General features: G+C 39.5%; 1 protein-coding gene across 1 annotated transcript in view; it reads right to left on the bottom strand.

The window, feature by feature from the left end:
• The window catches only part of LOC124718724 (ectopic P granules protein 5 homolog), a 367,184-nt gene that overhangs the window by 244,421 nt on the left and 107,786 nt on the right, over positions 1-14,977 (bottom strand). Inside the window, exons 13-14 of the mRNA XM_047244342.1 lie at positions 11,380-11,706; positions 7,101-7,504 (exon numbers count right to left, since the gene is read on the bottom strand). Of these exons, the coding sequence (XP_047100298.1) occupies positions 7,101-7,504; positions 11,380-11,706 (731 nt within the window). The remainder of the gene's footprint in view (positions 1-7,100; positions 7,505-11,379; positions 11,707-14,977) is intronic.

Consider the following 14,977-nt stretch of genomic DNA (forward strand, 5'->3'; position numbering starts at 1 on the left):
AAAAATATACAAAATATGTTATTTAGTTGGTTTGTCTCTCTCCAAGGTTTTCAATCAATGATTGGGAGTGCAAATATGGCTGAACTGTGTTTTTCGGAGTTCAGAAATTTGTTTGTTTTTGTTTTTTCTTTCCAGCTTATATTCTCATAAATATGGACACCTAAGAATTTAAAATTTTCTACACCAGTTATTATTTCCTCACTTATCACTAGTGTAGTACTCCTAGATGTGCGGAATTTGAATTGAGAGGGGGAAAGAAATAAATCACTCATAGTGATTTTTGAGTTTTCCTCTGCATCGCTGACAGACTTTATGTATTCAGCATCCTGGTTGCACCGACAACCCCATTTTGAAATGTTTTGATGACCTACAATTGTCATCTTCAGGAGCTTCGTGTGAGCTTGCTGCCTGTTCTAAAATCAGGCTGTGTGCAGTTGTTAGCACCAGAATCCCATTTTCAGCTGAGTTTGAGCCCTTGTGCCCACTACAGGTCCTTCGCCTGTGGTGTGTACAGAAAATCCAAATATACTGATGTCTGTTTCCACATCTCAAGCCATCACGACCCATCACAAAGAAATGTCATGCTGAGGTCTCTAATTAGCCAAACTCTCACACTGTTGAACACAGAGATGTGACATCTACCCATTATGTACCAACGGAGTGATTAGTCAGATCAACAAAATAAATGGATTATTCAGCCACCAAAAACAAAGACACAGGTGAGGTATAAATCAATTAAGGAGTGAAACATGGATCTCCTATATGATCACCTTTTTTAGCATTTATATTGATGATGTCTTTAAAAACTGGAAATCATTTGTTATCCGGGAATTAAATAAACATGCAAATCTAAGATACTTATGTTTTCAGATGATAAAGCAGTAACACAAGAAAGTAAACTGGCCTCCAGACAGTAGTATGTTTGTCATGCCTAGCACACACAAAAAATAATCTTGAAGTCTCACATGAGAAAAGCTATTGCAGTTTGAGGGAAATAAATCAAATATTTCAAACCATGGTAGTGATATTCTTCATAATGTTTAGGAGAAGGACAATGACTCTAGTGATGAAAATAACAAGAAGGAGGTGAGAAAAATTTTGTTATACATTGCACATATGCTTTCTTATTCAATACACACACTGTAAGCGAAGGTATAACCACAGGAGGAAAGAATATCAACTACATCAGATTTCCTGATGACGTTGCACTGCTTGGAGATAAAACAATCTCTCTTCAAAAATTATTATCCAGAGTTGAAGAAGAATTGCACGAGTACACAATGAAAATTAACACAAAGAAAACTGAGCTAATGAGAGTATGTGACAAAGAAGATGTGTGAAAACAACAGAAAGTCAGGCTGAACAGGATGCAGAGTACATATATTTGAGAACCAGCTAATTAATCACTGGATGAATGAAAATTGAGTAAGATCTAGAAGTGCAATCTCAAAGCAAGCACTCCAGAAAAATAAATGCTTTTTAAGTTCACAAAATGGAAGTGCAATTAAGGAAAATGTTGACCTCTCTCAGGTGTTGGGTATTCTGCCACATGTCAGCATCATTCTACTGCAAGCCAGCAACTATTACCATCCACCACAAAAGAATGGAGTTCTGAAGACACTGGGCCACAGGGCACACATGTTGTCACATGTAGATAGCTAGGAAGCTTCATATCAAGTGTGCATTCTGTCCACCTACTCAGATCAGGAGACTATTGTAGAATGTAAAAGATGACCTAGGACCACAAAAACCAGGAACTTATCAATACCTTGCCAATGTGGAGTGTTATACATTGGCCTAGCAACCAGGACAGTGGACATAAGATGCAATGAACATCAGAGGCACACACGACTAAGAAAGGCAACTAAATCAACTGTTGCCGAGCACTATCCAGCACTCAATCGTTCCATGACCTATGACGAAATAAGGATTTGGCACAGACCCCCAGGTATTGGGACGCTGTTATAGGAGAGTCTAGAGACATAAAGGTGATGGAAAACCAGAACCATGACACTGTGTACCAATCCTAGAAGGATCCTGCACTGGAATTGCTGAACATGCAACAGGGGCAGCAGAAGCACTCCACATAAACAAGAACTGATGTCGTAGGCAGAACAACTGGCACACCAAACTGAAGCAGAATGCTAAACATTGTGTCTAGTGAGTGGAGACCACAGAGGAAACATCCAGAACAACTCTGGACTGAAAATGGTATGTCTAAATGCCAGCGAGTGCACCAGAACAAAGATGGAGCACCTAAGCACGGGTCCACTGCGCACAGACCGCACAGGAAATACCTAGAAGCAACCACGGAGGGGAATGTCGCAAATATAAATACTGGACCAATTCAACATGAAGAAGAGTCTCAGGTAGCACCTGATGAAGATAATGAGTTACATTACCATAATATCATAGAAGAATGACACAGATATCTGGCAAGATACCTGACTCCTCAAAGATGTCAACAGACTGCTGCGAAAGATTGGAAAATTACAAGGAAAAGATTAGTTAAGTATTTTGTGTGGAGTGTTTTTTTCCATGGCTGTGAAAGCAGACACTGAAGAAGAGAGAAAGAGAGAAAACTGAAGCATTTAAGATGTGGTTCTGGAGGAGAATGGAGAAAAAAAAATGGGCGGATAAAGTGAAGAACAGTAAAGTACTTGAGAGTGTAAAGAAACCTAGAACTCTCCCAAATCTGTAAAAAGTGGGAGGACAGAAGAAAATATGAAGTAAAAGAATAAAAATGCTGGATGAAGTGAAAAGAGGAAGACACACTACAAATCAGTTGGCCTCAAACAGGACCAAACCCGCAAAAGCCACAACACTTTATAATGATGACTATCCACCATTAAGCCACATGTCAGGAAAAAAAATCATGTTCTCAGAGACATTTGTGTAAACACTATCTCCCAGCATATGTAACAAGAGTGCAACATGCATTAGTCTCTACTCCTCTGCATTTACAGGTAATAACGGGGCTCAATTTACAGTGAATAACTTAACATTGTAATCCTCACTTTGTGGCTTTTAACTCTTATTGGACACAAAGGCACTTCTGTAACAATAGATTAAAATTATCTAATAGTCCTCAAAACCAAACAATAACAATTCTTGATGGAAATTAACCTGTCGTGGGCACAAGGACACAAACTCAGCGGTAAGTGGCAGTGTGACACTAGCAACTGCTCACTGCCTGATTTGCAGCCACACAATGAGCTCACTGAAAGCCACCACTCTGAGAAGACAGTCAGCCTTCAAAATAAGAAATTGTCAGTCAGCCAGGAGGCTGAATATGTAACGTCTGTCAATAATTTTATTATTATTTCTCATGACCCGATGAAGACAGAACTTAGTCAAATCCACATGCACTACACCAATGATAAGTGTGACACATGGTGAGGAAATAACTAGTGTGAAAAATTCAAAATTCTTAGGTGCCAATACTGACAAGAATTTAAACTAGAATAAACACATTTTGGATCTCCTAAAACAACTTAGTTCAGCCATTTTTGCAATTCAAACCATTGCAAATCTCATGAAGTGACAAATCATTAAGTTGACATATTCTGAATATTTTCAATCAATGATGTCATATGGAATAATGTTCCAGTGTAACTCAATTTAAGTTAGAAAGTGATCATTGCTCAAAAACATGCTATAAGAATAATATGAGGAGCTCACCCACAAACATCTTGTAGACCTTTGTTTAAAAAGAGTTGGGCATTCTGACAACAAATTCACAGTATATTTATCACTTCATGAAGTTTGTTGTATATAATCCACTGTAGTTCAAAAGGAACAATGATGTGCATAATTTCAACACCAGAAAAATAAGCTTTTATTATTTCACATTTAGGCTGACTTTTGTTTGGCCTAAAAGTGGTACACAATGCTGCCACCAAAGTTTTGATCATTTACCCAATGATATAAAATGCCTGACAGACAGCAAAGTTTGAAGACAAACTGAAATGTTTTCCCCTTGACAACCCCTTATATTCTGTAGAAGAATTTCTATCTAAGTGAAATATAAAAGTTGGGTGTTAGGAATAACAACAAAGATGAAAAGTCAGTCGTCAGCAGCCCAAAACAGCCTCTATTTAGTTTATTTTACCAGCCTGAACAGTTTAAACTGTCATCCCGAAAATTAAAGTAGGCTCAAATCACTGGTAAGCCAACAGCAAAGTAAGAATCGGATGGTAGTGTCCTACAAATAACTGGCAAAAAATACATATGTAAAACAAGTACATTAAAAACATGTACTGATTGAACAGAAGTAGTGTAACAGTTTTGTTCAAATAAATGTAAAATAGCTAAGCTTCCAAACCACAACATACCTTTGTTACAAGATCAATAACCAGTCCCACATCACAAAAAATGCGTGATATGTGCAATGACTAGCAAATGACTAACTGTCAAATTACAAATTGTATAAGTTTATGTGATGAAAGTCAACCAACATACTGGTGCCATGAAGAGCATTAATCATGCTCATTTATAAAATGAGAGAGCTAGTGTACATAGAAGCTTAATTAAGTATGCAACAGTAGGAGTACAAGCAAATGATATAAAATGATTAACATAAGGATTGAAACAGACCATTAAAACATGGACTGAGTGTTAAGCAAACTGATACGTATTTAAAAAAAAGTCATCATTATGCAAAGGGAGCCAAAAAAATGGCAGGTAAACTAATCAAATTATATCATCAAGTGATGGTAGCACCATGCCAATGGAGAAGCAGCGATATATTGAACAGTTTAGTATTCTGGAGACAAGGCCAGCTGCAGGACATGCGTTAACATGAAACACAAAAAAGTGAGCTACAGACGGGCTTAGATGGCGAGGATTGTGACCGTCAACCCCAAGGCATGCGAGAGGCCCCAGGGTGTGTTTACAACTTGACTTGGTGGGTGGAAACATTCCTGCAGCTCGTCCAGGTGCTAAAGAAAGTCTAGTGTGTGAAAGCTAGCAAACCTTCCTAGGCATGTTGGCAAGTCAGCATTTGACAGTTACACAATTAACTGAGATGTAGTTCATTGCTATACCAAGAAAGCACTTAAAAGTGAATAATCAATGAAAAAGGAAAAGGAATTTATCAATGTCACAAATCCAATCTGTATTTTTAATGCAGGCCTAGATTTCAGCTATTGAATAACTACATTCAGTACATTTAAATCAAGTGATATAGGCCCATCAAGCTCTTCGCCCCACAAGTTATTATAAGGCTTCAGGGCATATTCTGCCAGATTCTAACTGAGGCTGTGCAATGTACATCCTAAATTTGTATAATAAAATGTGCAGTCAAAAGACTGACAAGCCTATATGACTCAATTTCAGTTCATTGATGGTACCTATTCAATGGCTGAAATCTAGATAAAAAAAAAAAAAAAAATAGATTGGATTTGTGACCGATTGCTGAATTCGTTTCCCTTTTTGAAATTTACTACAGTCACTGCACAAAAACAGTTACAACAGAATCAAACTTGGTTAAAAGATCGGTGTTACTTAAAATCCATTCATACATACTAGACAGAAACAATACAATGAATTACTTAAAAATCTGTGACCAAGCCAGTTTTGAATGTGTAATCAGGTACAACAAAAGTTTGGCATAAAGTAGTTTGCTGTGAATTATTTAAGAGAGAGGCCATACAATCGAAAATCAGTGCGAGTTGATCATTCAGCAAGAGTTAAGATGGGACTGTTTATAAATTGCAACCTCTTCTACAAGATTCATTCTGCACCCTTTGCCAACTATATGCAAAATTTCCATATTAAGAAAGGTGGGCAGGGAGAATGTGTGTTAAGACGAGAATTTGTAAGTGGATAGTATTTAGCTGCATTTACATATATGAATGAATCCCTTGAACCTAACATGACTCATTCTACATTTACAGCTACATCTACCTACACACTCTGCAAGCCACCATATGTTGCATGGTGGAGGGTACCCTACGCCACTACTACTCATTTTCTCTCTTGTTCCACTCGCAAATAGAGCGAGGGAAAAATTACTGTCTATATGCTTCTGTATGAGGCCTAATTTCTGGCATCTTATCTTTGTGGTCCTTGTGCATAATGTATGTTGGTGGAAGTAGAATAGTTCTGCAGCAGCTTCAAACACCGGTTCTCTAAATTTTTTCAATAGTGATCCTCGAAAAGACAGTCACCTTGCCTGCAGGGATGTTCATTTGAGTTCTCAAAGCATCTCTGTAATACCTATGTGTTGATCGAACCTACTGGTAACCAATCTAGCAGCCCACCTCTGAATTGTTTCGATGTCTTCCTTCAATTTGACATGGTACAGATTCCAGTACACAAGAATAGGTTGCACCAGCATCCTATATGCAGTCTCCTCTACAGGTGAAGCACTCTTCCCTAAAATTTTCCCAATAAACCAAAGTTTACCATTCATCTTCCCTACCACAGTTTTTACATGCTTGTTCCACCTCATATCGCTTTGCAACGTTACGCACAGATATTTAAACGACTTGACTGTGTCAAGCAGGACACTAGCAATACTGTATGGAAACATTACAGGTTGGTTTTTCCTACCCATCTGCGTTAACTTACCTTTTTCTACATTAATATCTAGCTGCCATTCATCACAACAACTAGAAATTTTGTCTAAGTCACCCTGTATCCTCCTACAGTCACTAAACTTCGACACCTTACAGTATACTATGACATCATCATCAAACAGCGGCAGATTGTCACTCACACTGCCCGACAGATCATTTATGTATATAGAAAATAGTAACGGTCCTATCACACTTTCCTATGGCACTCCTGACGATTCTACCTTCTTTGTGATTAATCTCACGAATTAGCAATGCTATAAGAAACTAACCATTGTTCGACAATGTCACTAGATCCTTGGGCAAAAACCAAGCCACGGACTTGACAGTTCATGCAAAATATTTCACACCAGACAATTTTATGTCTGCAGTTTTCCTCACTTTGAGCCCATTTAAATCTGACTCCTAAGATACTCGTGCTACATTTCAATCTGATACAAATCGGACCAAAATGTGTACAGAGGGCTATATAACATACACCAAGATAAAGCAGCAAATGCATCATATGCTCAGCTGTGTCACCTGTCGCTCTTGAGCAGCACGCTGTCTGCACAGTCGAGCATAAGCGGAATGACGAGCTCGAGGGCGGCGGCCACCTGCTCGTAGCGGCCGTGGATGGCGGCGAGGGCGTGCAGTGCTGGCAGTCCCCTCTCGGCCACCAGCGGCGGGCTGTGGCCCCAGCCCGACCCCAGCACCGACGCCAGCAGTGCCACCGGATGCCGCGACGTCGGGCCGCCGGGTGCCGCACCGTCGTCTGCACTGCGGGGCGGTGCGGCGGAGGCGGGGTCTGCCATCGCGGTCCACACGGCGTGGCGTGGCTGGTCGAGGGCGTGTAGGCGGAGTCGTGCCAGCATCTCCCAAGCCCACAGCGAGAGTGCGTGCTCGTGCGACTGGGGGGGTGTCCGCTGCACCACCAGGCTTGACACCTGTCCCAAGAAAACTTGTTGCTTTACGAAATAAAAAGGAGTAATTTAAAAAATTTTAAATACCTAGACCACAAATTTTTTTGTTAATCAACCATCTTCAGATCATTCAAACAGTAAAAAGTGGTGAATGTGCAGTAAAATCTATTATCATTAGCTGTAGTCATGCAATTACATGCATTCATATAGTGAGCCAACAAGACTAAATCATTATGTAGTCCCAAACATCATGGTGAATGAGCTACGTTGTAGACCACAATCTCGCAAATTATGGTGGTAAGGACGGCAAATGGCCAGTTGCATTGGTACAAATAGCTTCAAGTCCATTATTTGCAGTTGTACAGCAGCTATTATAGTGAGACAGTATATGAAACAGTAACAAGAATTGTCAGGTGTTCCATAGGAGTGATCCAGCTTGGTGCTTCAAATAGTCGTCTTTATTAATTTTGCACAAGGTGAAGAGTAAAAGTGAAACGTCGTAAGTCCAAAATCTGTCTGGCATGATGTGTAATATCTAAGGAAACTAACTTAGTTTTGACATGTCGCGCCAAACTGGTTGGGCTTCTGATGTTTCACTTATAGACTTGTTTTTGTGCAAATTTTATATGGCAAGCTGGAAGATCTTTACAATTCTCATTACTGATGCATATACTGTTCTCACTATAGTAGCTGCTGTACAATTGCAAATAATGGGTTTTTGATGCTATTTTCACCAATGCAACTGGCCATTTGCCTTCCTTACTGCCATCATCTTGCCAGATTATGGTTGACAAACTGGCTCGTTCACCATGATGTTTGTGATTACATAATGACTTAGTCTTGTCAGCCCACAATACGAATGCATGTAACTGCATGATTACAGTTAATGATGATAGTTTTTGCTGCATATTCACTCCTTCTTTACAGTTTGCACAATCTGGAAATAATTGTAGAAAATAAACGAAACTAGTTTTCATGGTTTAATTGTTTAAGGAAAAACATTTGTAGTCTAAGCATTAACACAATTTTAAGTTAAGCAAAAAATTATTTCATCAATTATATTACGGCCGCCATCCCTGACAATGTTCAATGTGTTTTGAATTCTTTTATTTCTTTCTATTGTGCCAATCTCATCATTTTGTTTCAGAAATTGAAGTTGTGTGGAATTATGGAATAATTAACAAATGGGTCACATAATACTTAACATAAATAATTCAGAAAGTTAATGCTTTTTCAACTTGGGCAGAGGGGTGGGAGGAGGAACCACTGTTGGACATTCAAGGAGCAATATTAGGTCCACTGTTGCTCCTTACTTACTGTCGTTGCAGAAACAACACCACGTAACTGACTCAGCATTAATTTGCCATGTGGATGTGAAAGTAATGCTGTCACAATCCATAGTTTATTGTTTGTGACATACCTCTCGTGTCGGAAAGTACTTCTTGAATCAGGGATTAGTTGATGAAATGCTGTGTGTTCCACAAGACACTCTTTTCAGTAAGAAAATAAGCTGTAAATTGATTTTGAATATCTGATGATTTTCAATTTCCTGCCTAATGCCTAATGGCAACAAGTTATGAGAGTTGCCTATACTAATTTACAGCTTACCATTACATCACACTTTGTGTCATTTGTTACTGATAAAATAAAGGCAGCTAAGAAACTGACCAAGTATTTTTGCTAAGAGTGAACATTTAAAGGCAGTGTCATGAAGAAAGAGAAGAATAGAGATTTTGCTTGAAGGTATGTGTCCATTCCATAACTTTTTACAACTTCATAAAAGTGTAACTCGACAACACTTCCTCAAATCACTTCATTCAACTTCAGAGAAAAGAGCAGATTTACCTTTGAGACCATGCTTCCATCTGCGATCTGACCACAGTCAGTCATTGATTACAGTCTGCAGCTCGTGGTCTCATGGTCGCGTTCTCGCTTCCCGAGCACGGGGTCCCAGGTTCAATTCCTGGCACGGTCAGGGATTTTCACCTGCCTCGAGATGACTGGGTGTTTGTGCTGTCCTCATCATTTTATCATCATTCATGAAAGTGGCAAGATTGGACTTAGCAAAGGTTGGGAATTTATACAGACGCTGACAACCACACAGTTGAATGCCCCACATTTTAATCACCATCATCATCATCATATTTGTCATAATAATATATATCTTTTTCCAACAAACAGCTCAGTTCATGCATACAATACCAGGAACAAAAATGATCTGCAAGAGGACTTAAAAGCACTTACTTTACTTCAAAAAGGGGCCCACTACTCAGGAACACTCATCTTCAATAATTTGCCAGCAAACATAAAAAATTTAATTACAAATAAAGATCAGTTTAAAAGGAGCCTGAAAGACTTACTAGTGGCCAACTCCTTCTACTCCATTGACGAATTTTTTAATAGAAACAAATGATGTATTGTATATACTCATACTATTAGTATTGTTATTTCAGCCTTTTTTTTAAAAAATAAAAAAGGGGGGGGGGGGGGTTCGTGCGTGGGGAGGGGGGTCCTCTTAATAGATAAAGAGCAGAGCTCAAAACTAGCAGTGACAGTTTTCTATTAATGTTTTTGTGTCACACACACCTGTCCTCTATAGGTTAGCTGTTGCCCTTCCCTCGTTTTATGTATAAAACGAGATTCCACATTTTATAGGTCAACAATACTAAAGTAAAAATGGCAGTCAGTCAATGTTGTAATTCTATTTACTAGTAATAAATGGCGCTATTACCAGTTTAGAACCAACAGAATCATCTTCAGCTGACTGCCAACATTTAAAATTACATAATTCTGCACAAGTGATGTTTGCTGATTGTGGTAAAGATTCCTCCAATTGGTGGTGCCACAATAGCTCCTGCATCTTTTTACTGCATTGCAGACTGTTTTTAAAGAAATATATATTTCTCCAAATGTCAGGCAACAAATAACAATTTCCTGGACATTGAACACACAAATAATGCATAATCCTCCTCCCCCAACACGCGCACATGCACACGCACGTGCGAACCTATTTCTGTGCGGCCAAATTACTATTGGTCAAACTCTGACTCATAAAATTTGCAAAGTTACAATTTTAGATGAAACTAAAACATTTGTGAGACAGCGGATGGACTCTCCCCATTATTATTCAATTGCATTTTGGTGAAAGTGGTTCACAACTGGAGAAAAATAACAAAAGACAAATTAATAATAATATTAACCTTGGAAGAAAGAGAGAACCTTGAAATTCTCTGCTTAGCTTTCACTGATGATTTAGCTATCTTAACAGAGAACCTACAAGATGCAACAAAACAGATAAACATTCTCCAAGAGGTAGCAAAAAAAAACTAGATTACAAATTTTGTTTGAAAAAAACTGTAACATGACTAATGCTATAGATGCACCAAAATATATGGAGTCAAAGGACAGAAAAATAAAGAAAATTTCAGAATTTAAATACTTATGAGAAATAATCCAGCTAAATGGTCTCAACAAAGCATCTTACTTAATTAGAACTATAAAAATGGAGTTAACATTCCTCTTAACAAAAGATACATACAATAAAACATAATTATTTATTAACACAAAATGGAGGCATTACAATGTGGCAGTTAAAATTGGGTGTCTTTATGTTTCAGAATGCCTCACCGTGAAAACATCCAGACAGCTAAATAATATGGAAAAGACAGAAATAAGAATAATTTGAAATGCTTTGGATCCAAAGTACTATCTGATCAGATCACGTATTCACACATAATCTGCTCAGTGCCCTCAGTTAAGGCAGCGGCACTCCTACCTATGACAATTAAGTTATCCATTTGCTGCTCCAAACTGAGTCACTAACCAGAGAGACAGCTAGCAAATGCAGACACGGAGCCCCACACACAGTGAGCCCAACGACGTCCACTCCCGGCACTGACCTGTTTGACGCCCTCGGCTATGACGGCGGCGCCTCCACCCACGACGGCCCCGACTGTACCCCCGGACGGTGGGCCCGCCCGAGCCTCGTGCCGATCGCAGGCCTCGACGACGAGTGAGGCGGCACGCCTGTGCACCTCCAGGGGCAGCACCAGCTCGCGGCCACCCGGCGCCAGCCCCCAGTCGAGGCCGGCGAGCACCAGACGGGCCAGCTGGTTTTCGGGAGTGGCGAGAGGGCGGTGCAGCAGCCACTCCGACAGCAATGACAGATCGGAGTCTGCCGGCCGCCACTGGCGCAGCGGCAGCTCCCGGAACAGGTACAGGCTCATCTGCCGGGAGGACAGCGGAAACAGGGGAGATTAATCACACGGTGTAAGCTTTCTCGGCAGGTACCTACTTCGCCTAGCAGGCGGGTGGTTCTGGTACGGTGATGATACTTCCGTAGTACAGAAACACGGTGCAGAGAAGCTGGACACCTTCCTGATATATCTAGACAGTTGAAAATCCAATTTATTACCGAGATTGAGAACAATGGCCGACTGAATTTTTTGGATGTGTCTGCCATCAAGTGAAGGGATGGGATGTTCGGACCACTGGGTATACAAAAAAGCCACACTTACTGACTGTTACCTTCATAAAGATGCTAACCACATACCCAGACAATAAAGAGGTATGATTAAAATCTTGGTAGATAGGGAAGACAAAATTCAGGAACAAACCTATTTTTAAGGATGAGGGCGAAAACCTATGGTCAATATTCAAAAGATTCAAGAGAATCAGCATCAACGAGGAACAACGGCTGCCCATGGGGAAAGTTTTCCCTCCATTCATTAGTTGTATTACAGATAGTACTGGAAAAGTGATGTGCAGAGATGGTGTGGAAACAGTCTTCAGACCTACCAGGAAGATAAAAGTACGTCTAAGTCCAGCAAAATATGTAATATATCCTTTGGCTACGGCAAGTGCTTATAAAATTCCTTGTAGTTGTGGTCTGGTTTATACTGGTACTGCAAAAAGAAATGTGAACACAAGAGGAATTGCCGCCTGAGACATATGGATAAATTGGCCATAATGGAACACATTCACCAAGAAGGTGATTATGAAATAAAATTCAGTGAGGCAAGTATCATATCGAAAACGTCGCATTATCATGTGCACATGTACAGAGAGGCAATTGAGATTTATAAATACTGTAATAATTTTGACACAAACAAGGAAGGTGTTAAATTAGATACAATTTGGATGTCAATGTTGAAACGTACGAATGACAACTGATTACTTTCAATCGAAAAAGTTGGCGTTACCACAGGTAGTGGACTGTGGTACCCTCTACACTGCCCCTATATTCAGCACTCCCTCCAGTTACTGTTGTAGATCACTGCTTTACATAGTCTGTGATGAAATGTCAGGAGAAAGTTTTATATGTCAACCATGGCCCAGATGTTTCAAGTGAAGGGAAGATTAGGGTTCATCTTCTCATTTAGAATTCACATAATTCATCAGATTTCAAATTCTAGGAAATTTACCACAATTTTCTGTACCCTCGCCACCTGTCAACAACCAAATATGTGTTAATGCATTTGCATTGCCTAATAGCTCACCTTCTGCAAAAATCTAATTTTTCAGGAAACATGAAATACTGTTTAGGGATTCATATACGGATGAAAACTTTACAAATGTCACAAGCTGTGTCTTAATTTCCAAACAGCAGTTGATAATCCATAAATTAATAATTATGTATGTGAGTGTTCGCTTAATGTCAAATTTCATGATTCTAGGTCAATGGGACCTATAGGTTTTGATGAGAAAGTTTGGAAGTACCAAAATATGTGAGATAAATGGCCGTATCTTTTCATTGTATTGACTTAGAAGCTTACGTTTATTACACGACAAAGAGACGTTAGACCTTACTATGTGACATAAATTTCAACTTGATATGTACCTGAGGAAAAGGGTTTGTAACAGACAGACAGACAGACGTCTAGGACCCATACCAAACAGGTCCAGCAGGGGATACTGAATGGATACAGAGAAGGGGAGCACCAATGGTCTCTTTTTCGTATGACTCATGGAAGAGTTTCACAGATGCCAATAAGGGATACTTACAAAGTTTCAAAAATCAGTATTAACCCTTATTTGACATACTGAAGTTTAGCATACCCCAAGCCCACATTTTGTTAAGTATGTAAACCTGAGAATATTTGGTCTATGGTGCCATCTGCTAAGACTTTGATACTACCACCAAAACTAAAACCAGAGCATCACACTGGAAGCTTCAAACCGTCTATGGCAGCCATGCACAATCGACTGGGGTTGCCTACCCCCGTGTGACAAGTAAGGTCTAGTGCATAAAATTTAAATGCCTTACTTTAAGTATATGTTGGAGTGGCCGTGAATAATAAAGTGAGTGTAGTATGTTTTATCATGTCTAATTTTTTTGTACAATAGATAATATTTTATTCAAGTAATTAGCTGGTGTATAATCTGCAAACTTGATGGCTACTCTATTACTTAGAGAATTTATGTCCTGATGTCGTACTGCCATACACAGAGGAGAGGTGCGCCATAAGTACGCTCTGAAAACACAAGAGACGCAACATGTTGGAAGCAACAATGGCTGCCCATGCTACCACCATCCAGTTTGCAATGAGCACAGCTAAGTTATCTGGGACAGGTACTTATGTTACAGACAGGTAAATTTGATTGAAATTCTTTCATTTCATTGTTATGAACATGTTTCCTCAATTTTCTAGTCAATGTGAAATTAGGTTTAAACAATAAAAACTTTACTTATTTGGATAATATCAGAATTTGCACATTTTCAAGATATTCCTTCTTTTTATTTCCAGAGTAAATATCTTTTTTTAGATTGTTCAGTAATGTACTATTTTTTTCCTTGTAGAATTATATCTTGAGCAAACTCAGTTAATTTTTTATAAATTTATATGAAATCATAAAAAGTTATGATTCTTTTAAAAATGGGTGCTTAGTATGTTTTATCATGTCTAATTTTTTTGTACAATAGATAATATTTTATTCAAGTAATTAGCTGGTGTATAATCTGCAAACTTGATGGCTACTCTATTACTTAGAGAATTTATGTCCTGATGTCGTACTGCCATACACAGAGGAAAGGTGCGCCATAAGTACGCTCTGAAAACACAAGAGACGCAACATGTTGGAAGCAGAGTTAGCCAGCACCATAGACTGCGACAAGAAGACAAAGGAGGAGCAGTGCTACCACTGCCAGAAGTTTGGTCATGTCACTGTGTACAAAGCGCACACAAGGGCACGACACGTGCGGCTGTACTAAGACACGCAACACCGCACTGACGTGTGTCAAATGCAGTGGTACACACACGGTTAATTACTGTGGCCACAGCTACATCGAGAGCTGGAGCTGCGAGAAGAAGAAAAGATGAAGATGGGCCATCTGTGAGACCGCCAGTAGAGATGTGGTGGCTGCTAGTGGATCAGAGAGAGTTGCACCACCAGCCATCCCCGCCTCCCGCATCAAAAGGTGGAAGCAAGTAGTGCTGTCACAAAAACTTAGCCACCAATGTAAACAATGGCTGCCCTCAAAGCCACTGTGGTGGCAAA

This window comes from Schistocerca piceifrons, chromosome 10, assembly GCF_021461385.2.
Source record: "Schistocerca piceifrons isolate TAMUIC-IGC-003096 chromosome 10, iqSchPice1.1, whole genome shotgun sequence".
NCBI classification, from domain to species: domain Eukaryota; kingdom Metazoa; phylum Arthropoda; class Insecta; order Orthoptera; family Acrididae; genus Schistocerca; species Schistocerca piceifrons.